General features: G+C 37.7%; 1 protein-coding gene across 30 annotated transcripts in view; it reads left to right on the top strand.

Annotated features, from left to right (window-relative positions):
* The window catches only part of LOC106091114 (uncharacterized), a 274438-nt gene that overhangs the window by 108963 nt on the left and 138437 nt on the right, over positions 1–27038 (top strand). For 9 of the 30 annotated variants that reach the window (XM_059362596.1, XM_059362562.1, XM_059362574.1 and 6 more), the window contains 3 exons: positions 7624–7800; positions 7863–8413; positions 21603–21719. In XM_059362596.1, the coding sequence (XP_059218579.1) occupies positions 7688–7800; positions 7863–8413; positions 21603–21719 (781 nt within the window). In that variant the 5' untranslated portion in view covers positions 7624–7687. Of the gene's footprint in view, positions 1–908; positions 932–3679; positions 3833–3916; positions 4008–4121; positions 4395–7306; positions 7339–7458; positions 7479–7623; positions 7801–7862; positions 8414–21602; positions 21720–27038 lie in introns of those variants that run through there. The other 21 variants (XM_059362529.1, XM_059362550.1, XM_059362556.1 and 18 more) reach the window with 12 other exon arrangements.

The following is a 27038-nucleotide window of genomic DNA, read 5'->3' on the forward strand; positions in this document are numbered from 1 at the left end:
CAAAGATGGTCAACTGGCTCTAGGAAAGTGTGTCTATGCCAATTATGACATATACATCGATAGTATGATGAACTAGGGATCCCAAGTTGGCAAAAAAAGTCGACTCTTAGACTTTTATCAAAATAGCAAAAGTCGTTTTTTTGAATTTTCGACTTATAGTTGCAAAAAGTCGACTTTTCGATTTTATCAAAGTCGACTTTTCGACTTTATCAATGTCGAGTTTTCGACTTTATCAAAGTCGACTACAAAATTCGACTTTTCGACTCTATCAAAGTCGACTTTTGCAAAAAGTAGACGTTCGAATTTTTATAAAAAGTTTTCAAAACATTCTAAATCATTTCTTTGTATATTATCATAAGGGGGAGCTATAAGGAAGAATTTAAAATGCAAAATTGTTGGAACTAAAGTAGAGTATTTTATTGCACTTATGAGTAACGAACTTTTACTCTCTATCACTTCCTCTATAAAACCCCAAAAGCAACACAAAATTAACACTTTTTCTATCCGATTTTATGTATCCGGCATTATGAAAGACCATTTTCAAAAATTAAATTAAACATGAAAACAGACCGCCTTCACCAAATCAGAGTCTATCTATACTAAATTCCATCTAGACTTCGCTATTTGTGAAATGTACCTTTATATGGGAGCTGCTACAAAAAATTGTTCGATTCGTCCATGGATTGGAATACACTTTAACCATACCGAGAAAATGTCGCATGCTAAATTGTAGACAAATTAGAACAAAAATGTGGATTTTTGAGCAAAAATACCGAAAATTGTGGGTACGGTACGTTGGTATGGGACCTACACCTAAAGTTGGACCACATTCCCATTGGCTTAAGATTTTTAATCTCGGACTTTAAATACGCCTGTTTTGGAGCTGAAGATTTTAAATCTGGAGTCTAGTCTTTACGCGTGCAATGAAAAGGTATAGTCCTTTACAGCCCATCCTCGAACATAAACGCTTGATAGATAAAAGATACATTTGTGCCAAAATTCCATAAACAAAAAAGTATTAAGCTGAATCTTACACTTATAAGGACTTAATCCCTAAAATTTTGCATGGATATAGCACGAATTTTTAATACCATCTGAATACCGCTGCCGAAGATTATCAAATCAATTCCACCATTTAAAAAAAAAGTATTTATGTCAACAAGAATAAACCTATGAGCGATGAATCGTAGCACTTAAGAAAAATGCATCTCATAAAAATAGAAAACAATTCCTATTTAACAGCAACATAAGCAAAGCAAAACTCGCATCTCTCTGCAGTTTCTTTTCGATTATTCAACTTCGACTTTTTTACACAAAAAGTCGACTAATCGATTAGACGAAAGTCGACTTTGGGATCCCAATGGTGAAGCCCTTTGAACACATTTCGAACCGAACACTGATTTTGGTAATAAAATTCAATGATTTGCAAGCGTTGCTCGTTAGTAAGTCTATTCATGATGAAATGTCAAAGCATACTGAGCATCTTTCTCTTTGACACCATGTCTGAAATCCCACGTGATCTGTCAAATACTAATGCATGAAAATCCTAACCTCAAAAAAATCACCCTTTATAATGGCTAAGAATTGCTATGCTATTTAGCTATAACAGGTTATGGACCGATTCGGACCTTACTTGATTTGGATGTTGGAGACCATAGTTGATGTCATTGGGCAAAATCGGATCAGCCGAATCGGATAAGATTTGCGCCCTGTAGGGGCTCAATAAGTTATTTCGGGAGATCGGCTCAAATGGGAGCTATATCAGGTTATGGACCGATTGGGACGATTCATGGTACATCTCTTGATTGTCATAGAAAACGTCATAATACAAAATCAGCCAAATCGGATAAGAGTTGCTTTCTCTAAAGGCTCAAAAAGATTGTTGGGAGATCGATTTATATGGGAGCTATATCAGGTTTTAGACAGATTCGAACCATACTTATAATGAAAGTCATAGGAAAAATCATTGTGGAAAATTTCAGTAAAATCGGATAAGAATTGCGCCCTCTAGAGGCTTAAGAAGTTTAACCGGGAGATTGATTGAACTTGGCACGAATGTTGGAGCTCATAGTAGAAGTTTCAGGACAATCGGGTAAAAATCGGGCATTTAGAGGCCCAAGAACTACATTCGGGAGATCGGTTTATATGGGATCTTTATCAGGGGTTTGGGAACGATTCGGACCATATTTGGCACATCTGTTAAACGTCATAGTACAATATTTCGGCCAAATCGGCGATGGTCAGAGAAAGACCAAGACATCCTCCCTAATCCTATTAACAAAGGTAGCGGTGTTACCAATATTAAGTGTTATTAGGTCGTTAGTATTCAAGAACTCTGCCAGGGCTTGGCCCCGCTTATTAGTGTTGGTACTACCCCACGAAAAGTGGTGAGAGTTCGCATCGCACCTATTAGTACCTCGTTACCTGTCTGCTTTGCTTTCATCACCAACCGTTGCAGCTCCGACGTGGGTGGCGGTGTGGGAGTGTCGAAAGGCAGATAAAGTGATGCCAGGTATGCTCCATCGCCTCCCTGTCTCACCACAATCGTGATAGGAATTGTTTAATTAAAAAGTAATTGAATCAATCATTTTTAATTGAATCGAAGCATGTTTGAATAACGAATTGATGTCAAACCCGATTTTACTTAACCATCATATTACATATCGTCCCCTACGATATAACTGGAAAGAAATTTCAAAGGTCCATACGTCTCATATTTCGATAAATTTATGGCGATCCCATGGCAGCCGATTCTAAGAACTGAATTTCAAAAATAAGTTTCAACAGTTTTGATCATTTTTATACCTTATAGCCATCACCATAGGATAGGGAGTATATTCATATAGTCATTCCGTTTGCAACACATCGAAATATCAATTTCCGACCCTATATATATTACGGATCGTCGTGAAATTCTAAGACGATATAACGATGTCTTTGTGTCTGTCCGGCCGTCTGTTGTAATCACTCTACAGCCTTCAAAAATTAAGATAATGAGCTGAAATTTGGCACAAACATTTTTGATGCACGCTTGTTAAGTTTTTGAACGGGCCAAATCGGACCATATTTGGATATAGCTGCGATATAGACCGATCTACCGATGAAGGGTCTGAAGCCCATAAATGCTTTATTTATTACCCGATTTTGCTGACATTTGAAGCAGTGAGTTGTTTTAGGCCTCCGAATATCCAATTCAAAAATGGTTCAGATCGGATTATAATTAGATATAGCTGCCATATAGACCGATCTGCCGGTTAAGGGTCTGAGCCCATAAAAGCTTTATTTATTACCCGATATCGCTGACCTGAATATGGTTCGGAACGGACTATTTACAGATATAGCTGTCATATAGACCGATTAAGGTTCTGGCGTCCATAAAACCTTTAACTATTACCCGATTTCGTTGAAATTTGAAATAGTGAGTTTTTTAAGCCTCCCGCCATCTGAGCCAGACATTGTAAAGATCGGACGATATTCAGATATAGCTGTCATATAGACCGATATGTTGATTAAGGGTCTGAAGCCCATAAATGATTCATTTCATACCCAATTTCGTTGAAATTTTAAATAATGAGTTGTTTTAAGCCGCATGACATCCGACCCAAATATCAATCAGATCAAACTACACAGATATAGCTGTCATATAGGCTCTAATTTAGGGTTTTAATCCTATAAATAGCTGAGTTCTTGCCTGATTTTGCAGAAACTATTACTTGTATATGAGTTCTCGGGACCTAAATAAAATATGATCGAGACTAGCCCCTGTTAAGATATGACTATGGATATAGTAGTGGAGTTGTAATGAAATAAGCTGATTATTATATCCTTGTTGGTGGGTATACAAAGTTCGTCACGGCCGAACTTAATTTTTACTTGTTTTTAATTGGATCGATTAAAAAAGCAATTGAATATATCGGAAAATTTCGATCGTTTAAATGTAAACATTTTTTTAATTAAATATGCAAGTTTTTGAATTGAAATCTTTTTCAAACCCTTTATCGAAAACGGTGATTGATATTTTCATTTTCGTGATTGAAGCAGTTTCAATTACAAAATTAATTGATTAATTTTGTGATTGAAACCGATTTTTATTTTTTTCTGTGTACTTGAAAAACGTGAAGCTCTTCGTAGCAACGCTATCTAAGTTGAGGACATTGGCAAGGAACGCGCACGTGACAAATTGCAAAAATCCTACGGCTGGATCCAGACCGGGATAAGATGACGCGGATACTGTGGAACAATTGGCTTGAATTCTAAAAGACGACCTTGGGCGTTTACACCGGTCACGTACGATTACAGGAGGTAACGACGAGACATTGATTACTTGCTATGCCAATGCCCAGTTTGATCAAGAGAAAGGTTCTGCCGCACAGCCAAACTGCAAAAAAAAATTGGTAATAAGTCCACAATATTTTACCTATGGATCTGACCGGTAAAAAATGTTCTAGGAATTTGTAGAGGAGGACAAAGGCTTTTAATACTTTCCACTGCTCCGACCTTCAAGGGGCAATAACTGGTCTACTGAACCGATTTGCACGACTTAAACCTCAAGGGAAAGAGCTTGGCGAGATCTGAAAAATAGACATGCTCAATGTACCATGCCATCGTGTTCCATTAACGAGCTATGAATAGTTTAATTTTAAATATCAAAATTTTGACTTAGTTTTTTTTTTCAGGGTTTTCTTATTAACTCAGTACATTTTTAAGCCACATTCAAGAAGTTTCACACAAATTGGGCCAGTATACGTATACACAAGCTCACTAAATCTACCATTGGAATACTCAATGCAGCCATTCCCAAATTATTTCTCTGAATTAATAAACATTTTGCGTTCAAACGCGATGCAATTTTATGTTCGGTTGAGAGATAGAATTAGGGAAATCGTATGAAATTAAGATTTGCCAGGAAATGCCATTTAATGAAATGAAGATGTCGGACGAAACATCCTCATTCACCGCGGAAATATACTAGTGAAGCTGATCTTCGTAGAATGAACCGGATTTTCTGAGATCCCAAAAGCCACAAACCGATCTACGTTCTCAAGGAACATGGGACCCAAAATAACCTCTATTCTACCTTTTTATCTAGCTTTCCATGATAAAGGGACGTAGTTTCTAAGACAGATTTAGGGCTTTTTAAATAGCTCGATTTGACTTTCATTGGGAAGCCCAGTGAAACAATGTATAAATCTCTTACAGATCTGCATAAATATAAACTTTTCAAAACATAAGAAAAATACTAAACTCTATTTATATATACTTTCGGCTTTATTTACAAAACTTATAGCCTGTTTGTCTATATCGAAACGAGAATTTTTCGTATAATTCAAGAGTTGGTTTAAACTGCAATACGAGCAAAAAGGGACGAATTTCGATGTATAATAAGATGCATCGATGTCAAAAGAGCTAATGACTAGAGATGGGTGATGGGTAAATACCCCAAAGGTATTTACCCGATAAATTGGGTAAATACACGGGTATTTACCCATTTATACCCAAAAGCTGGGTATTTACAATTTCGCAGATATCTTGGGTATAAAGACATTCTCCAAATATTTTTTGATGATTTCGGGTTCTTTGTATATAAACCTGATCTTTGGATCTCATAAAATCGTATTTCAGTTATATATAGCCGCTATATTGACCGATCTCCAGATTTAAAGTCTTGAGGCAATAAATTGGTCATCCGATTTCGATGACATTTGGCACAGTGAGTTCTAGTAGAGACCTACCCATTTCTGGCAGTGTGGTTCAGATCGGACTATATTTAGATATTGTTATACCGCCCGATCTCCTGATATAGGGTAATGAAGCCATAAAAGATCCGTTTATTAAGCGAATTCGATGAAATTTGTCACAGTGTATTCTGGTAGAACCGTACCCATCTTATCAAATGTGGTCCAGATCGAACCATATTTGGAAATAGCTGCCATATCGACCGATCTCTTGATATAGAGTATTGAACCTATAAATGGAACATTTTTCATCATATTTCGATGAAATTTGGCACAGCGATTTCTGGTACCGCTCTAAAACTTTTTGTTGAATATCGTCCAGATCGGACCATGTTTGGATATAGCTGTCATTTACACCGATCTCCCGATATGGAGTATTGAGCCCATAAAAGCAGCATTTTTCATCCGATTTTGATGAAATTTGAAACAGTGAGTTTTGAGGGATCTCTACACCTAGTGTCGAACATCGTTCAGATCGGACCATATTTGGATATACCTGCCATATAGACTTATCTCCCGATATGGAGTATTGAGCCCATAAGAGGAGCATGTTCCATCCGATTTGGATGATATTTCAAATAGTGGTACGTTTTGGTACGCCTCTGAACCTTTCTGTTGAATATTGTCCAGATGGGACCATATTTGGATATAGCTGCCATATAGACCGATCTCCCAATATAGAGTTTTGAGCCCATAAAAGCAGCAATCATTAGTTTGATTACTATTTGCCTTTAACGGCTGAACCTGTTGCTATATTCAAATATGGGCATATCTGCACCATATTTGCCAATAGTGTGCAAGTGTCTTCCAAATCTTACTACTGCAAATTTCGTAGCAATCAGATGAGAAATTCGACTTTTATGTACTAAGTACCTAATCTGGTCCACACTTCCTATTTGGCCCAATCTGGACGATATTCAACAAAAAGATTTAAAGGGGTACCAAAACGCACGGTTTCAAATTTCATCAAAATCGGATGAAAAAAGCTCCTTTTGTGAGCTCAATACTTCAATACTATCGGGAGAACGGTCTATATGGCCGCTATGTCCAAATGTGGTCCAATCTGGACGATGTTCGACACAAAGGTGTAGAAGTCTATCAAAACTCACTGTTTTAAATCTCATCAAAATCAGATGAAAAATGCTCCTTTTATGGGCTCTATACTCTATATCGGGAGATCGGTATATATGGCAGCTTTGTCCACATTTGACAAGATTGGGTAGGGGTCTACCAGAATACACTATGCCAAATTTCACGAATTCGGTTAATAAATGGATCTTTTATGGCCTCAATACCCTTTATCGGGAGATCGGGCTATCGGGTGGTCGATCTTTAGGACAACTTTATCCAAATATAGTCCGATCGGAACCGCAATGGGTAGGGTACTATCACAGAAATGGGTAGGGTGCTACCAGAACTCACTGTGCCAAATTTCATCGAAATCGGATGAAAAATGACAAATTTATTGCCTCTAGACTTGAAGTCTGCAGATCGGTTTATATAGCGGCTACATATAACTAAAATCCGATATCAGAAGATCAGATTTATATACAAGGAATACGACATCATCAAGAACTGTTTGGATAATGTTTTTATACCCAAGGTATCTGCAAAATTATACAATAAATACCCAAGCTACTAATCATCAAAACTCAAAAATAAATACTAAAAACCGTCTATATAGACGAATATAGATCGGAAAAAGAAGTCCAGACGAACGGACGAAAGATAGATTTGAGATAGGTTTGTTTGACATACTTCCTTTATAGAACTTTCAAATAAACATATGTTACGGCTTCATAAAGTTTTGTGAATAAGGCCGTTTATGTTTTCATTATCCGTTTTTTACACGAATTGACTTAATGCAATGTTTAATTGTATTTTTCAGTTTTTCCGTCAACAATAATGTATCGAATTTCCTGAAAACCAGCTCCGCACATTCACACATATGTATGAATCATAGGCCATGCGAACGCAGCAACTCAAGTGGTATGGAAATTAAAGAAAATGTCACAAAAGCAACAGCAAAATGTCAATGGTCTATAATAGAAACACTAAGCCAAAAGTGAAGTGATAGAAAAAAAAACTTTGAAATAAAAAAATAAAAGTAAAGTGTCCTACTTACAGCATTAGTGATATGGCAACACCAATACCCAAACCACCCAATAGAATTGATGACAAATCAAAAAATACTAAACCGAAACTGCTCATTGGTCTCTGTGAAGGCCACAATGGCGACGATTATGTGGACTGGGACGATTTTTACCACATAAAAGAATGTTATCAACATGTTCCAAAAACTCAACCAAGTAGCTGTAGTATTACCCCACACATTCAACGTAATTCTTCCACCCATTCACCTATCCTACCCACAACTAGCTCACTGCCCTTGCTGCTGGATGCACTCGGTTTGCTGCTGTTTCACATCTGCCGGATTAGATGTTCCATGGTCATGAGTCGACGTTGGCTGATTATAGCCTCCTGTATGCTTCTGCTCCATGTGACTACAACGCCCCCCATGACAATGGCTGCACCCCAGTCGTGTATACTCTGTGATAAAAATGATTTAAAATCCAAAGATCCGCAAACAAATTACGAGGAGTTTCTGTTTGAACACCAGGTCACACGCCTAGATGCCATAAATGCTTTAAAGAAATTGAATGAAAGCTTTTACGATGGTAAGTGAATAATGGAATATTGAAACAGAAAATACTTCCGTATTTGATATAGAAATGGGTTTAGAAAAAAACAAAATTTAAACAAGTAAGAGCGTGCTAAGTTCGGCCGGTCCGAATCTTATATACCCTCCACCATGGATGGCATTTGTCGAGTTCTATGCGCGGTATCTCTTTTTAGGCAAACAAAGAATATAGAATAAGAACTGTTATGCTATTGGAGCTATATCAAGTTATAGTGCGATTCGAACCATAAATGAATGCTGAACATTGTAGAAGTCGTTGTGTAATATTTCAGTTCATTCATTCAGATAAGAGTTGCGCCTTGTAGGGGCTCAAAAAGCAAAATTGGGAGATAGGTTTATATGGGAGCTGTATCAAGCTATTGATCGATTCAGATCATATTGGACACGTGAGAGAATGAGAGCAGCCGTTGTACAAAATTTCAGCCAAATCGGATGAGAATTGCGCCCTCTGCGAAGTCAAGATCCCAGATCGGTTTATATGGCAGCTATATCAGGTTATTTATTGATTTACACCATACTTCGCACAGTTATTGGAACTCGTAACCAAACACCTCATGAAAAATTTCAGCCAAATCGGATGAGAATCCATTGGCTCAAGAAGTCAAGATCTAAGATCGGTTTATATGACAGCTATACCAGATTGTGAACCGATGGCACAGTTGTTGGAAGTGGTACCAAAACACCACGTGCAAAATTTCAGTCAATTCGGACTAGAATTGCTCCCTCTACAGGTTCAAGAAGTCAATACCCCAGATCGGTTCATATGGCAGCTATATCAAAACATGGAGCGATTTAAATCATATTTAGCGCAGTTGTTGGAAGTGATACCAAAACACCACGTGCAAAATATCAGTCAAATCGGAAGGGAATTGCGCCCTGTATAGGCTCAAGAAGACAAGACCCAAGATCGGTTTATATGGTAGCTATATCAAAACATGGACCGATTTGGCCCATTTACAATACCAACCGACCTACACTAATAAAAAGTATTTGTGCAAAATTTCAAGCGGCTAGCTTTACTGCTTCGAAAGTTAGCGTGCTTTCGACAGACAGACGGACAGACGTGGCTAGATCGACTTGAAATGACATGACGATCAAGAATATATCTACTTTATGGGGTCTCAGACGCATATTTCGAGGTGTTACGAAGAATGACGAAATTACAATAGTATACCCCCATCCTATGGTGAAGGGTATAAAAATGCTGCTCGTGGACGTTCATTTAATAATTAGAGGTTTTGATTGAAGTAACTGGGGATAGTAGAGCTTTTTGAAAAGGCGACTATATAGGGACAAGTAAAAATATTCGGCCGGGCCGAATATTATATTCCCACCCTCCGAGTATTATTATTTATGTGGGATCTATATCAGGTTATGGAATAATTTAGACCTTACATAGCACAGTTGTTGGAAGTCATAACACAACGGTACATTCAAAATTTCAGCTAAATCGGATAAAAATTGCACCATTGAAATCACGAGATCGGTTTATATGGGAGCTATATCAGGTTATGAACCAATTTAGACCATACCCGGCACAGTTGGTGGAGGTCGTAACAAAACGATACATGCAAAAGTTCCGACAAATCGGATAAAAATTGCGCTGTCTAGTGGCTCAAGAAGTCAAATCGGGAGATCGGTTTAAATGGCAGGTATATTGAAACATAAATCGACTTGGCCCATATCCAACCGATCTTCACTAAAACGAAGCACCTAACATTACTCCTTCGAAAGGTATCGTGCTTTCGAACATAGACTTAGAATGTCAAGACGATCAAGAAGACATCCGGGCGATCACGGAGTGCGTGAGTTGGTGTGATACTAACGCGAAGATGTCGAGTGTAAACATCTTTACGGACAGTAAAATAACAACCAAACGGTATGGTCACGAACAGTCTTGGAGTGCAAGAAGGAGATTAACGCCTTCTCTGAGGATGGCACAATCCGCGTCGTTTGGGTGCCGGGCCATAACGGTGTAAGGGGAAATGAAAGGGCAGACGATTTGGCGAAGGCCAGAGAACTGCCGTCAATAAACTTGGTTAACGCGAAGCCTTTCAGGTCGACGCAGTCTGATTTAAGGGAGTAGGCGACGAATGCGCAGATAACACTGTGGAACAGCGAAACAGTCGGTAGGACGGCGAAATCCTTTGGTGAAAGGAAGTAAGAAGGAGGTCAATATATTTGTTGTCATAACGGGGCACATAGGACTACGAGCTCACTTATGCAAAATCGATGCGGCAAGTGATACCATGTGTAGGGCATGTGGGGAAGATGACGAGACGTTGGAGCATTTCCTATATCATTGCCCGGCTTTCGCGGCTAACAGACACCGGAACATGATATGACATGACAGGGGAGTGGTATGGAAAACAATTAAGGATTTTGTAAGTAGCTCGGAATTACTAGCTTAAAATTCACAACAAGCCGATTACTGCCTTACGTAGCATGGGGCATTTTAATATCTGCACCCTCTTTTTAACCTTACCTAACTTTACATGATCAAAATGTCGTTGTTGAAAGATGTTTCGCTTGATATTAAAGAATTTCTATCTTAAATCGTTGTATAAATTAATATATTCTTTACTTTGCGTCTTATTATAAATGGCCTTACAATTCAGAGCGAATTTGGAAGTTAAAGGATGTGGCCGTTTTTATTGAAGTATTGCTTCTTTGGCTCGACAATATAAACTCAATTTTTTTTGTACTTTTTTTGCGTGCAGCTGTTGTTTTTTGCCCCAAGAGCTTGTTGACCAGGACAATAAAACATAGTGCTGCTAATTTAGCAACCATTACGTACTGTAATTTCAGCAAACAAAATCTGCTGTTTTAAATACAAAAGTCTGCTAAAATATTGAAAATTTTTTGAAAAAAATATTTGCTGAAAGGAGAAAACTTTTGCTTTTTATTTTATGTCAATAATTATACCCTACACCACTACTGTGGTACAGGGTATTATAACTTAATGCATTTGTTTGTAACACCCAGAAGGAAGAGAGATAGACCCATTGATAAGATTACCGATCGACTCAGAATTACGTCCTGATTCGATTTAGCTATGTTCGTCTGTCCATATTAATTTGTGTACAAACTACAGGTCGAAATTTTAATCCGATCGTCTTCTAATTGTAGCTCTCATATATATGTTCGTCAGATTTTGGGTTGTTTGCAATAGTGTTGTCATTTGTCAACCGTCGTTATTACAGTTTGAACATTTTAGCATATAGATGTAGTTCCCACTTTGTATTTATTGGGTAGGTGTAGGGTACTATAAAGTCGGCACCGCCCGAGTTTTGCCTTTCCTTACTGGTCTTGTTTGTATTTTATGGCCGGTCATGTGTTTTGATTACTTTGGACATTTTTTCCAAATGGAGTCAAGCTACTGATCATGAGAAATTATGTTTTAAGGGAAGATTTTATTTTGTGGAATATTAGTGAAAACGAATTACCTGATCAACAGATTCCTTGCACACATGATATTGCATCCGTTGGTGAGTGGCTAAAGTCGCTCGTTAATTGTATTGCTCTGTTAACGTACTAATAATTCGCTATGCTACTTATACGAGGGTTGCCTTTTACATTGCGTGATTAGAGAACACAAAATCAAATATTAATCATCAAAAATCGATTTATTGCTTCTTAAAAATATTTCCCATTAGATATATACACTTTTGCATGCGTTTGAACCAAGCATCAATCGAAGCACTTTTGCCACTCTGATTGAGGTATCTCCAAAACATGCATTCTGAAAAAAACGTTGACCCCTCATTTTATTTTTTACGTGCGGGAATGAAAAGAAGTCTTTCGGTACCAAGTCAGGACTCATCAAATCGATGTTTTCGGTGCTCATAAATGCAGTTGTTTCGTATTTTTGGAGTATTTCTTTCGACCAGTCGACACGAGCCGTTTTTTTGAGCGATTGAACAATTGTGTGGGATCCAACGGGAACACATTTTTCTTTTTGACGGTCAAATGTTCATGCAAGATTAAATGTATGCCTAAGGTTGTCGCAATCTCAAGATAGGTCACATGACGATCTTGCAATATCAGTTGGCGCACAGCATCAATGGATTTTGAACCACCTTCACGAAATTCGTCTTGGAATGAAACACGACCTCGGTTGAATCCACAATACCATCGATAAGCACTGGTCCTTGATGGAGCTTCATCGCCAAAAATTGAATTAAGCTCATCGATGCACTGTTGTTGAGTTAATCCACGTCGAAAGTTGTAAAAAATAAACGCACGAAAATTTTCACGATTTACTTCCATTTTCTTGATCTCGATCTCGAAATAAATCGTTTAAGTTACTGTAAACAACACAAATAGCGCTTGTAGGTCAAAACGTTCTGAGTGCGTATAACCTCAAAAATGTCAAGCTTTACGATAGAGCTGTCAGTTTGCAGATTGAAGCACAAGGGTTGTCCAATCCCGAAATATATAAGGAAACCCTCGTAGCTATTTCATACGAGAAAAGAATATGGATTGTAAATTGCCCCTGTTCCTTAATGGAATGTAATGAAAATATGCCAAAACTGGTACATGGAGAACAACAACATTACTTTTGGGGCCCATTTTCGTCTTTTTGGGGCCTTTTTCATGTAAGTATTGGGGCCAGTTTGGGTATTCCTCAAGTATATCTGAACTTTTCTTGAATTTTGGGGTAAATAATTTTGAGGCACAATTACATTTTACTTTGGGGTCTAATTCCATCATTTATTTTACTACAAAAACAATAACTTGGGGTACATTTTCTCAAACTTAAATAAGAGCTGCCAACAAACAAAAATTAAACCTGACAATTTATTAAATACACCACCAATGCGAAAAATATTTTCAAGAAACAACTTTTGGTCATTTACAAATAAATTTTCAAAAAAAAAGTTTTTCTGCCTTTTTCAATTAAATTGAAAAATTCACACGTTTTGCACTAAATTTATTCGGTATTGTAATAATTCATAAAGTCGACTATTGTCCGGCTGCAGTCCGTAAGGTTATATGTTTCTATTACGAATAGAAGTACAAAAACCCCCTTTTTTAAAGTTAGCTACAATAAGTGTGTGTTTTGCTTTGTAATAGCGTTTGACTGGTTTCCTAGATAACAATTTCGTTTGGTACCACCAAACTCGTCAGTAGGATTTGTCAAAAAAGATATGTCTTCTAGGCTGAAACTAAACTCTTAAGAGTAGTTTAGTTTTGTACCGCTGCAAGAAAGAAAATTACTCCACTTCGGGGTTGTTTCAGCGACGCTTGAAAAGTAGACCGAAAGGGACAGCAAACGACGCCATATTTCTTTTGACATTTCTCTTTAGTAAGATTCGCCATTTCATGATGGAAAGATATACGAGCTAACAACGAGTCAAAATTATAAAAATTTACTACCGAAATTCGGAGTCAGTGGCCTCATCATGTTCATCGATAAATCATCTTCAGCGATAAGGCTCATTTCTGGCTGAATGGCTTCGTTAATAGGCAAAATGTGCGTTATTGGTCAGACAAGAATCCACACGTACTCCATGAGTCATTATTGCATCCCCAAAATATTTCGGTTTGATGCGGTTTATGAGCCGGCGGCGTCATTGGGCCGTGCTTCTTCCGTGATGATCAAAACCGACACGTTACTGTGAATGAGAATCGTTAAAAATAGCCTGTTACCATTGAACGATAACGGACTATTTTTGGCCCCAATTGGATAATATGTACTTGGAAGACATGTGATTCCAATAGGGCGGCGCCACAAGCCACACAGCGAATGTCACAATCAATTAATTGGAGACAATGTCACCAAATGATCTAGGCGATTGGCCGCGGAAAATTGACGCCGTTAGACTATTTCCTGTAGGGCTACGTCAAGTATATGGTCTATGCCAACAAGCCAGCGACGATTGATGAACTTCGTACGAATATCGAACGGGAAATTGCAGCAGTATCGGCCGATTTATGCTTGAAACCCGTCAAAAATTTCATTGATACCCACAAAAAAAAAACTTTTGTTGAATATCTTTTATATATATTTTATGAAAATTTTTTCATAAAATTGTGCGATTTTTGAAAATATTCGCCTACGGCTTTTGCTTTTCTCAAACAAATTGAAAACTGTTTTAAAAAATCGCGAGAAATTTTGGAATTATTTTTAACCAGCGGCACTTTTTGCTGTTTCCAAAACAAAAAAAGTCAAAATTCTTTTTCAAAAAATCGTGGGACTTTTAAAATTTTTCCCCGCAAGGACTTTTGATATTATTTTTTAGCTGCGGCGCTTTTTGCTTTAAAAAGAAAAATATTGTGATAAATTTTCATTTTAAATGTGTGATTTTTGAAAATATGTTTCGATTGAGATGTTTCTTTCTTTTCAAAAAAAAAAAAAAAAAAAAATAGTTGAGAAATATACACAAAAATTGCGCAATTTTCCGCTCTCAAAAAACTTAAAACATATTTTCAAAAAAATGCGCTATTTGTTTAATAATTTTTTGCCTGTGGCGCTATTGCACCTGCAGCGCTTTTTGCTTCTCACAAAAAACTTGAAAAATGTCTTAAAAAATCGCGTCGGATTTTGCTTCTTCCAAGAAAATAAAATGAAAAATTAAAAAAAATTCACACGATTTGGAAAATATTTTTCGCAATCGGAGCTGTTTGCTTTTTCAAAAAAAAAAAAAAAAAACTAAAAGTGTTTTGAACAAACATGCCTTCTACATTTAAACCCCAAATATGCAATGTAAACAACAACAAAATATTTGGGTTGATTATTGACACTTTGGCGTCTATTTGCATGTTGGCGTTTGGGGTAAAATTATATTATTAACTCCGAATTCTAAATCGCAATTTAAACCCAATTTAAAAATGGGCGCAAATTGCTTGTTTTTTGAGCAATTTTTGTAATTTAGCCGAACCGGGCCCGCTCCGCTGCGCCTTCTTTAACTCCCTAATATCTTTTTAGGGTGGGGACACTTCTCCCAGAATGCGGATATTGAATTCGTGCCATTGTAGCCTATATGAGAACATCGGACAAAGCCGTTCGAACTCGGCTATAAAAAAGGTCCCTTATCATTGAGTTTAAACTTGAATCGGAAGGCACTCATTGATGTATAAGAATTTTCCCCTTCTCGGTTTCTGATGGTAATGTTCTTCCTTAGGGTAATGTTCTCATTAGGGGAGCCATCCCTCCCTCAGACATTTCGACTCAAATATGTATATCAAATTCGTGCTGCACTTCTAAATCTCTTTAATTTGAGCCCCATATTGCCATGGCCGATAAATATAAACCGTTTGGAGGGTATTTTGGGGCTGGGGCGGGTACTTGGACCCAAATATTAATACCATTTTCATTTTATAGTCTCCAACACCTTTCATTTGATGCCATTATTGTGCCCATCGGACCACTTTCGAATTTGGGTGGCGTTTTAGGGGTAAGGGGGAGGGTAGGCCTCCACCCGATATCAAAAAATTATATAGCCTATGTTTCCTTCCAGACAAACGTACACAATCTATGATAATTTTAAGAAAGCCCCATATGAACGTCCAATATGTCTGTTTGGGGAAGTTTTGGGGTTGGGACGTCCCGATGGGTTCTTTGGCTCAAGTTTTAATACCATATTAGAATTCCAATATCTTTCATTTGATATCTTTATCTTATCTCCAATATATCTTTCTCCAATATCTTTCATTTGATACCAATATTGTCCCGATCGGTCCACTTTTGATTTTGCGTTGTGTTTTTGGTATAAGGGGGAGCGTCCATCCCCCTTTCGATACCTAACAACTTTTATAGCCTATGTTTCCTTCCAGACCAACCCACACAATATGCGAAAATGGATTCTGCCGTTTTTTAGTTTTTACGGAACAAACAAACCAAGTCCCATATATCCGTGATTGGCGAATGTGCCCATTTTGAGCGTTTTTGTGATGGTGGGGTGACCCTCTAGACTTCCACATAAATTTGTATGCCAGATTCGTTATCAACTCCCGCATACTTTTCATTTTATACCCACATTGTCCTTATCGGTCCACTTTTGACTTTAGGTGGTATTTTTGGGGTAGCGGTAAAGGGTCCACCCCCTTCCGTTATCAATAAATTATAAAGCCTATTCCTACTTCCTGACCGTATTCGTAATCTACTCCAGATTACCTTTCATTTGAGCCCCATATTGTCATGATCGTCAAATAAACCTTTAAAAGGGTTTTGAGGCTTGGGCGATCCCCCAGGTACTTGGATCCAACTTTTATTTTGAAATTTGTACTCTACTCTTGAATATCTTTCATTTGAATCCCATATTGTCCCGATCGGTCCACTTTTATTTTTGGGTAGTACTTTTGTGGTAAGGGGGAGGGTCCGCCCCCTCCCGATATCAAAAAATTATATAGGCTATGTTTCCTTCCAGACCAACCTACACAATGTGTGAAAATTTCAAGGTAATCAGTTAAGTCGTTTTTGAGTCTATGCGGAACAAACAAACAAACATAAATTGAATTTTATATATAAGACTAGATGAGCCCGGCCGGCTCTGCTGCGCCCGATTATGCTATGTTTGAGAGAAGTACTCTAAATTTGAACATTTCTGCGTAATTGTAGTTGAAAATGTATTCCAATTTTCCTATGAATTTTTCAACACTCAAGTACCTCTTATTTAAACCCCACATTGCAATGGTCAGTAAAAGTCCTTCTTGGGGTGAACCCCCAGAGACTTGGTCCCAAAAGTAAAGTCAATTTCGTGCTCTATTCCCAAAGACTTTTCATTAAAGATCCATATTGCCATGGTCGGTAAATATGTCCGATTTGAGGGGTTTTGCATTGGTGGGGTGACCCACGAAACACTGAGTTCCGCAATTGGATATCAGATTCGTTTTCTACTTTCAAATTCCTTTAATTTGAGTCCCATATTGTAGTAAAGGACCGATAGGTTGTCATAACAAAGACACATGCTGATGAGTAATATTTACCACTCTGCACTCTCTCTGTTCACGTTGGCATATTTTTAATTGGATCAACTAAATCCAATTGGATCAAACAATTTCAGTTGAAAACTGCCAGATGACGCTAAATTAAATGTTAGCGCTACTCGCTTAGAGTGGATCATATGGTATGGTGGTTGTCTACGAATAGTCATTCATAGACAACCACCATACTAACCACCACATATTAAATAGTCATCATTTAGTCTTTTTTTACACCCACCACCGAAGGATGGGGGTATATTCATTTTGTTATTCCGTTTGCAACATATCGAAATATCCATTTCCGACCCTATAAAGTATATATATTCTTGATCAGCGTAAAAATCTAAGACGATCTAGCCATGTCCGTCCGTTCTTTTTTGCTCATAAGCAGTTTAAGTTTGAAGATGGGCTATATCGGACTATAAGTTCATATATCCCCCGTATAGACCGATCCGCCGATATAGGGCCTTAGGCCAGAAAAGCCACATTTGTTATCCGATTTTGCTACAATTTGAGACAGTGAGTTGTGTTAGGCCCTTCGACATCTTTCTTCAATTTGGCCCAGATCGATCTAGATTTGGATATAGCTGCCATATAGACCTATCCACCGATTTAGGGTCTTAGGCCTATAAAAGACACATTTATTATCCGATTTAGCTGAAATTTGGGACAGTGAGTTGTGTTAGGCCCTTCGATATTCTTCATCAATTTGGCCCAGATCGGTTCAGATTTGGATACAGCTGCCATATAGACCGATCCGCCGATTTAGGGCCTTAGCCCCATAAAAGTCATATTTATTATCCGATTTTGCTGAAATTTGAGAAAGTTGTCTTAGGACCTTCGACATCTTTCTTCAATTTGGCTCCGATCGGTTCAGATTTGGATATAGCTGCCGATAGTTCTTACCATATAAAACTCTTGAACAAAAAAGTGTTGCCCAGCACGTCGTTCGGTCTCGTATATCGGTGAGCTAAAAATGGTTGCAACCTTGTCGTTAAGGTTTGCAACTCCTGCTTTCACGCTGAATGTTTTAATTTCGGGGCTATGGCGGCCTACACATTAATTAAATCACACAGTGATTTAATTAATGTTATGTCGTCATAATTGTCGTCATAATTGATCACCGTTTTGGGATGAGGTAGTCCGCTAGATATATGAGCAGAATAATGATATCAGACTCGCAGTACACAACCTTATATCTTTAATTTTACCTCATATTGTCATGATTGGTGTATACAGCCGTTTGATGGAGGGCGTCTATATGAGGGTTGTGCTACCACTACCACTTAAGCATAAATTTGAATAACGCACTCAACTCAAAAAAATCTATCACTCGATTCCCCATTGTTTTAATAGGTCAAATAACCTATTGGAGGCGATTTTAGAACCACCTAGGTTCTTGGACACAAGGTTTAATGTCATATTCGTTATCTGCTCTCAAATGCCTATCATTGAAATTCATCAAGCTATGGTTGAGTAGTATTCCCATTTGGAGAGCTTATCGGGGATGGGGCCCTATCAATTACTTGGACCTCGTTTTTATGTCATATTCGTAATTTACTCCCGAATACCTTTCACTTGAGTCCTATACTGACATATACGTCCAATATGTCTATTTGGAGCAGTTTTCGGGCTTGGGATACCCCTTGGATACTTGAACCCAAGTTTTTATACCACATTCGTTTTCTACTCTCCAATATCTTTCATTTGATGCCCATATTGTCCCTATCGGTCAACTTTTGATTTTGGGTGGCGTTTTTGGGGTAACGGGGGAGGGTCCGCCCCCCTCCAACATCAACAAATTACATAGCCTATACCTCCTTCCTGACCATATTCGTATTCTAGTCGCGAATACCTTTCATTCAAGCCCCATATTGTCATTATCGTCCAATAAATCAATTTGGGGGGTTTTGGGGTCGGGGCGGCCCCCCAATTACTTGGACCCAATTTTTAATATGGAATTTGTACTCTACTATTGAATACCTTTAATTTAAGTCCCATGTTGTCCCAATCGGTCCACTTTTATTTTTGGTTGGTACTTTTGGTACATAAATTGATTTTTATATATAAGACTAGCTGAGCCCGGCCGGCTCTGCTGCGCCCGATTATGCTATGTTTGAGAGAGGTACTCTAAATTTGAACATTTCTGCGTAATTGTAGTTGAAAATGTATTCCAATTTTCCTATGAATTTTTCTACACTCAAGTACCTCTTATTTAAACCCCACATTGCTTTGGGGGTACTTTTGGGGAAAGTAGGAGGTTCCGTCCCCCTTGCGATATCAGAAACTTATATAGCCTATTGCTCCTTCCGGACCATATTCGTAATCTACTCCCGAATACCTTTCATTCGATTCCCATTTTGTCATTATCGTCCAATTAACCTATTATGGGGGTTTTTGGGGTCGGGGCGGCCCCCCAATTACTTGGACCCAATTTTTAATATGGAATTTGTACTCTTCTATTGAATACCTTTAATTTAAGTCCCATGTTGTCCTAATCGGTCCACTTTTATTTTTGGTTGATACTTTTGGTACATAAATTGAATTTTATATATAAGACTAGCTGAGCCCGGCCGGCTCTGCTGCGCCCGATTATGCTATGTTTGAGAAAAGTACTCTAAATTTGAACATTTCTGCGTAATTGTAGTTGAAAATGTAGTCCAATTTTCGTATGAATTTTTCTACACTCAAGTACCTCTTATTTAAACCCCACATTGCTTTGGGGGTACTTTTGGGGTAAGTAGGAGGTTTCGCCCCCCTTGCGATATCAGAAACTTATATAGCCTATTGCTCCTTCCGGACCATATTCGTAATCTACTCCCGAATACCTTTCATTCGATTCCCATTTTGGCATTATCGTCCAATTAACCTATTTTGGGGGTTTTTGGGGTCGGGGCGGCCCCCCAATTACTTGGACCCAATTTTTAATATAGAATTTGTGCTCTACTATTGAATACCTTTAATTTAAGTCCCATGTTGTCCCAATCGGTCCACGTTTATTTTTGGTTGGTACTTTTGGGGTAAGAGGGAGGGTCCGCCCCCAATGCGATATCGAAAAATTATATAGCCTATTGCTCCTTCCGGACCACTACCCACAATCTGTGAAAATTTCAAAGAAATTTGTTTAGCCGTTTTTGAGTCTATACGGAACAAACAAACAAACACAAATTCGTTTTTATATATATAGATATTATATGTCCGTCTGTTTGTTTGTTAATTTGTGTACAAATTGAAGGTTGCAATTTTCATCCGATCATCTTAAAATTTGGCATAGGTATTATTTTAGCGTACATGTTCGTCCGATTTGGACTTATATTGAAAGCGCATCGTCATTTGTAAACCGATTCACTCGAAATTGGTCAGGAAGGGCTATCGACATTATTTGTAAATTTCATAGAAATCGGTTCAGATTTAATTATGGTTTCCATATATATCTGTCCGATTAATATAAAATTCCGGGTAATATAAAATTGCAACAATGGGTCATTTGTTAACCTCACCGAAGGATTTTCTTACGACACCCAATATTATTGGTAAATTTCATGGAAATCGGCTCAGATTTAGCTATAGCTCCCATATATATTTCGTCCGATTTTTACTTCTAGAGCCAATGCAAGCGCATTTACTGAGCAATCTTCCCAAAATTTTGCATAACGCTTTTTTCTACGACTACCACAATATTTAGGGAGTTTGGTCGAAATCGGTTCAGATTTAGATATAGCTTCGTCCGACTTTACGTAATATTGCAATAATGTGGTCATTTGCCAACCGATTGTCACTAAAATTGGCATATATAGTAATTTTATGACTGAAGAGATTTTGTTAAACATTATCAAAATTGGTTCAGATTTATATTTACCTTCCGTATACATATTTGCACTTATTTTGTTGTAGATGTTACAATTTTGAACACATTTCCTCGATATTTGATACGGATTGTTATACAACGAATCGGAAAACGTCCATTGAATTCGGTTTAGGATAAGCAATAGTTCCCAATTTCCACTTAAAGGGTAGGTGTAGGGTATTATATAGTCGGCACCGCCCGTCTTTTATGTTCATAATGAAAAAGTACCCCCAAATTTGGGGCCCACTGTCATGGGGCCATTTTTATTAGTTTATTCAGAGCATTTTGTTATTTTGTGTTATTGGGCCGACGCATTAACCATGTTTTTATAGTTATATGTTACGTCTTACACTAAATCGGGTATTAATCATTTGTTTATCTTTACTTCCAGGTTTACAAGCTGATAGTTCCTGCAATGCTGTACGGTGTACAGAAAAAGTTAGCAAATATTGTTTAGGGCCTCAATTCATCAACGATCATTGTTGGTGTGAATTTGGCCATAGTACGGGTGAGTCACTTCTTAAACTCTAAACATTATCATTAGTTCAGATTTACATCTTTACATTTACATCTTTTTATATATATATATATATATATATATATATATATATATATATATATATATATATATATATATATATATATATATATATATATATATATATATATATATATATATATATATATATATATATATATATATATATATATATATATATATATATATATATATATATATATATATATATATATATATATATATATATATATATATATATATATATATATATATATATATATATATATATATATATATATATATATATATATATATATATATATATATATATATATATATATATATATATATATATATATATATATATATATATATATATATATATATATATATATTTATATATATGTGATTGATTTTGATTATGTTATTACTGTACCAACATTTTGCAAAATCTTTATTACATCCATCATGTAAATCGAAGTGTCAGTGCACATTAGAGCTGAGCTGAGCCAATGATAAGCTGTCCTGTGACAAATGTAATTATTGTTAATTTTTGTTTTTTGTTGTTACCGAAGAGCTATCAGAGTTGAAAAAAAATAAGACAAACGAAATGCTATTGAGATGACAGCAATGTTGTGGACGGATACAAAGGAAACAAAAAATATGAATCATGCTTGCAATATATTAAGGCGGGTACTGCCAAAACACAATAAAACATAGTTCGGAACGGGTATGGAAAGGGAACCTATTTACCCAGCCTCTTCTTTATGTGTCAATAGGTAATGATGCACCTACCTCATGGATAACTATTATTACCATAAGGGAGCCAAATGTATATAAAGAGTATTGATGAAAAAGTTATTGCAGTGCTCTGAGTAGTTGGTTTACTATACGATTTGGAGAGTCTCAATCACGTACTTATTTTCAGTAAAGGAAAACTGTACTTTAGTGGGTATTAATGATCAGTCGGTAAATTGGGTTGATACGATGCAAAAAGGCCGGATAATCAGTGTGTCGCTGGCAGTGGGCTCGATAAGGAAGATTGTGACCAGAGGCACTTCGCAAGGAGGGGTTTTATCTCCTGCTATTGTAGTTTCTGGTGATCAATGGGATTCGGATGTCTTTCAAGAGGGAGAGAGTGGATGAAGTTGCCGTTGTCATCATGGTGAATGGCCGTTTCATCACTACTATTACGGACCTCGATCAGCGAGCTTTGAGGAAGCTGTCCGGATAAGCGAGGCTCAACAGTCTTGGCATAAATCCCAGAAAGGTTGAGCTGATATTTTTTTCTAATGTTGTCGTCAGGATTGGAAACCATGCGTTCAACGTCATAGGCGGACATGCTAACATCTGCGCTGCGGTGGTCAGATGGGTCTAAATTAAATTGGAAGCGGGAGTCTCCATTGAATTCCTAGTATCAGGGAAACTTATAGTGTTGCCAAATCGAAACAATTTATGTAAAACTTGGCGATCCTAGTTAGGCCAGAGGCTGATCCGTGGGGTTTGGAAGTTGATCACCTCGAGCATGCCTAATTTCGAATTGTTGCATTTGTGTGCCCATCGGCTTGATTCTTTTTTAAAAGCTAGAACACGTTAAACCCTACCAAACATGCCAAAAATATCTCTAACGATGTGAGTTATTGGTTAATGAGTTATTGCACTCACAACATCTTTTTTAGTTTTAGTCAAGGTATCGTCGGTAGTTTGGAAATTGTGGGACTATTTGTGAACCGATTTCAAATTTGAATATACCGTGGGAAAAGCTATGCTACGATTTAAAATTTTTGATTTCTACCCGCATTACTATTGACTAAAGAATAGTACATCAAAATATGATACAGAAATATTTCCAAGAGCTCCTTCGAACCTTGGAAAAGGCTCTGCTGGGCTCGGGCAATCAAGGTGTGGCGAAAGCGGTCGACGAGCTTGTCTGGAGTAGATCGCTGATAGCCGCAGATCTTCCTAGGGAATCAGGGAGCCTTTCAACTCTCCGATACCGCCACCCACGTCGGTGCTGCAACGGCTGGTGAGGAAGGCAAAAAACACAGGAAATGAGGTATTAATAGGGTGCGATGCGAACTCTCACCACATTTAGTGGGGTAGTACCAACATTAATAAGCGCGGCCAAGCTCTGGTAGAATAATTGAATACTAACCATATAATAACGCTTAATATTAATACCTTTGTTAATAGGATTAGGAAGGAAGAATTAGATGTTACAATATGTACTAATTGATAAGGTTCAGGATTGAAGGGTGAAAACTAACTGGCCTAAATTCGGAAGACTACTTAGAAGAAGACTTGGGCAAGATAATTTTGATTGTCCAAGCAGAGAAGACATTGAGGACAATGTCATGGAGTCTTTCGAAGATAGTTGTCCTCTTCGGAAAAGGACATCAGACCAAGAAAAATCGGGAGTATATTGGGATGTGTATTACACACGGCTGAGGGGAATACAAAACGTGCCTCCTGCAAGCTTTTCTGTGATCACGTCGATACCGTTAATGACGCCGCCAAGATGAAAAAGTTTCTCTCAAAAAGCCATGTCCAAACTGAAACGTTAGTAGGCGAGATGGGAGTGAGAGCGGAGACAACGGAGGACATTTTGAAGCTTTTGATGAAAACGCATTTTCTACAGGATACGACGGGACTGACGCAGACACCGAAATCTTGGAACAATGATGTTGATCGAAGGCTTATCATTACAGAATTTATGGTAAGGGAAGCCTTGAGAGCCTTCAAACCATTTATGTCACCCGTACCTGATGGAATATTTCCGTCCCACTACAGAAGGAGGCGAACCTGTATTTTCATAGCGTGCCTAGGATTTGCATATACTCCGAAAGCCTGGCAGGAGGCAAAGGTGATATTTATACCCAAGCCCGGCATGGCAAGTTGTGCGATACCAAAGGCCTACAGACCTATAAGCCTTCCCGGCACGGTATAACTATGAACATCACAAAGGCTGGAACTTTGAGCTCCAATCTGTGTGGTGTTCTTCGTTATCACGAGAAGCTTAGCTGGGAGTTACCGGGCACGTCCACAGGTTGCGGGTAGTGGAATTCTCCATACGGACCAGCTGCAACTGCAGTCGCGGAAAAGGGCGAGTTATTGTTATGCATAAAAAAGAATAATCCTTCGATACCAAGATGTATGCATTGACATCGAGAGGGCTTTTAATAATTTGCAGAGCGACACACTTATCCAATCCTTAGGCCAGTACCGGGTGGATCTGGTCCTTAGAGACTGAATAAACCATATAGCGATAAATTTTGAGTCCCACGACATAAACAAAAGGGAGAAAGTGGCACAGGGCATGCCACAGGGGGGCATTTTATCGCCACTCCTATGGGTGACCACCATTAATAACCAACTATGGATGCTGACTGAGGAGGAATTTAAACCCATCTGCTACGCAGACGATGTTATAATACTTCTAAAAGGATCCGAACCAGCTCCCAGTATCGGAAAGAGGCGGAATACATGCATATGCATGTGCCTGCAAAGGCCAGTTTGCCAGTTACAATGTCATGCACCTCCCATTGCTCGATATACGCCTGCTGAAGGGCCTGCAACAGCACCAATTAAAAAAGGCCTCCTGTTAAAGTTGTTTTTACAGCACTACGAAAAATGGAATATTTGTATGACCTAAAAAAGCAAGAAATATAAAAAATTCCTTTTTTTTATATTTAGGCATTCTTATATCGCGCGTTAATTATTATTTTCATACCCCTTCAACATTTTTTGAATTCCACTTTTTGCTGCCAACGTGATTTGAACTCAAGTCCCTTCAAATGCAAAGCACGTACTCTACCAACTCAGGCACCACACAATTAATGTAATGAACGGCAAAAGGTACTTCTTCATTGCATTTTGCAAGCAGACGTAGGTGCAAGCAATACGGCAAGGGTAAAAAAGCTGATGTACAATCCGACTCCATTTCAACCGCAAACCCAGGTTTGATTCCCGCGGCAGGAAATTTTTTTACCCACCACCATAGGATGGGGACATACTAATTTCGTCATTCTGTTTGTAACACCTCGAAATATGCGTCAGAGACCCCATAAAGTAGATATATTCTTGATCGTCATGTCATTTTAAGTCGATCTAGCCATCCGTCCGTCCGTCCGTCTGTCTATCGAAAGCACGCTAACTTTCGAAGGAGTAAAGCTAGGCGCTTGAAATTTTTGCACAAATACTTTTCATTAGTGTAGGTCGGTTGGTATTGGAAATGGGACAAATCGGTCCATGTTTCGATATGGCTGCCATATAAACCGATCTTGGGTCTTGACTTCTTGAGACTTAACAGGCTGAAATTTTGTACAGTGGCTTCTCTCATTCTCTCACGTGTCTAATAGCGTCTAAATCGATCAATAGCTTGATACAGCTCCCATATAAACCTATCTCCCTATTTTGCTTCTTGAGCCCCTACAAGGCGCAATTCTTATCTGAATGAACTGAAATATTACACAACGACTTTTACAATATTCGGCATTCATTTATGGTTCGAATCGGACTTTAATTTGATACAGCTCCAATAGCATAACAGTTCTTATTCTATATTCTTTGTTTGCCTTAAAAGAGATACGACGCATAGAACTCGACAAATGCGATCCATGGTGGAGGCTATATAAGATTCGACCCGGCCGAACTTAGCACGCTCTTACTTGTTTTCAGTTTTATTTTTTCTTTAAATTAATTTTAGAAAATTCGGCGCATTTTTTTTTTGTGTATTTCTCATTAAACATTTTTTTAAAAGTGATTTCTACACTTTTTTAAATTTTTATTTCGTTGTTTTTTTATTCGTTTTTATCAATATATATAAAAGAGTAGCGTGACTGACTGACTGATCGTCGCCCAGCCCAAACGACTGGAGGTAAAATCATGGAATTTTGTACAAATGTTGGTATTTGACCATAGACACGGGATAAGACGGGATTTGGTGATATTCATACGTTTAGGTACTAAAAAGAACCTACAAGTACAAAATTGTGTGTTTTTACCCAGCACGAACGGATTAGTCTAGAATTATGATTTTGGGCTCAAATTAAAGAGCGTGTCGAAAAAATAAGATTTGGTAGCTAACATTTTCCAAAATAGTACCGGAAGTGGGAGAAATAGTACGTTTAGTGCCGCAACTAGAAGAGTTTTTAAAAATTTTTACATTTATGTACTAAAAAAAGTACTAAAAATATACGAAATGGATGGGCTTTGAACAGGGCGGATGGTTATTGCTAGAATTTAGAAATTTGTCTTAAAATACATCTGCTGAAAAGGAAAAATTTAAAAAATAGTACTGGTAATGGG

Source organism: Stomoxys calcitrans, chromosome 1 (genome assembly GCF_963082655.1).
Source record: "Stomoxys calcitrans chromosome 1, idStoCalc2.1, whole genome shotgun sequence".
Classification (NCBI taxonomy): Eukaryota; Metazoa; Arthropoda; class Insecta; order Diptera; family Muscidae; genus Stomoxys; species Stomoxys calcitrans.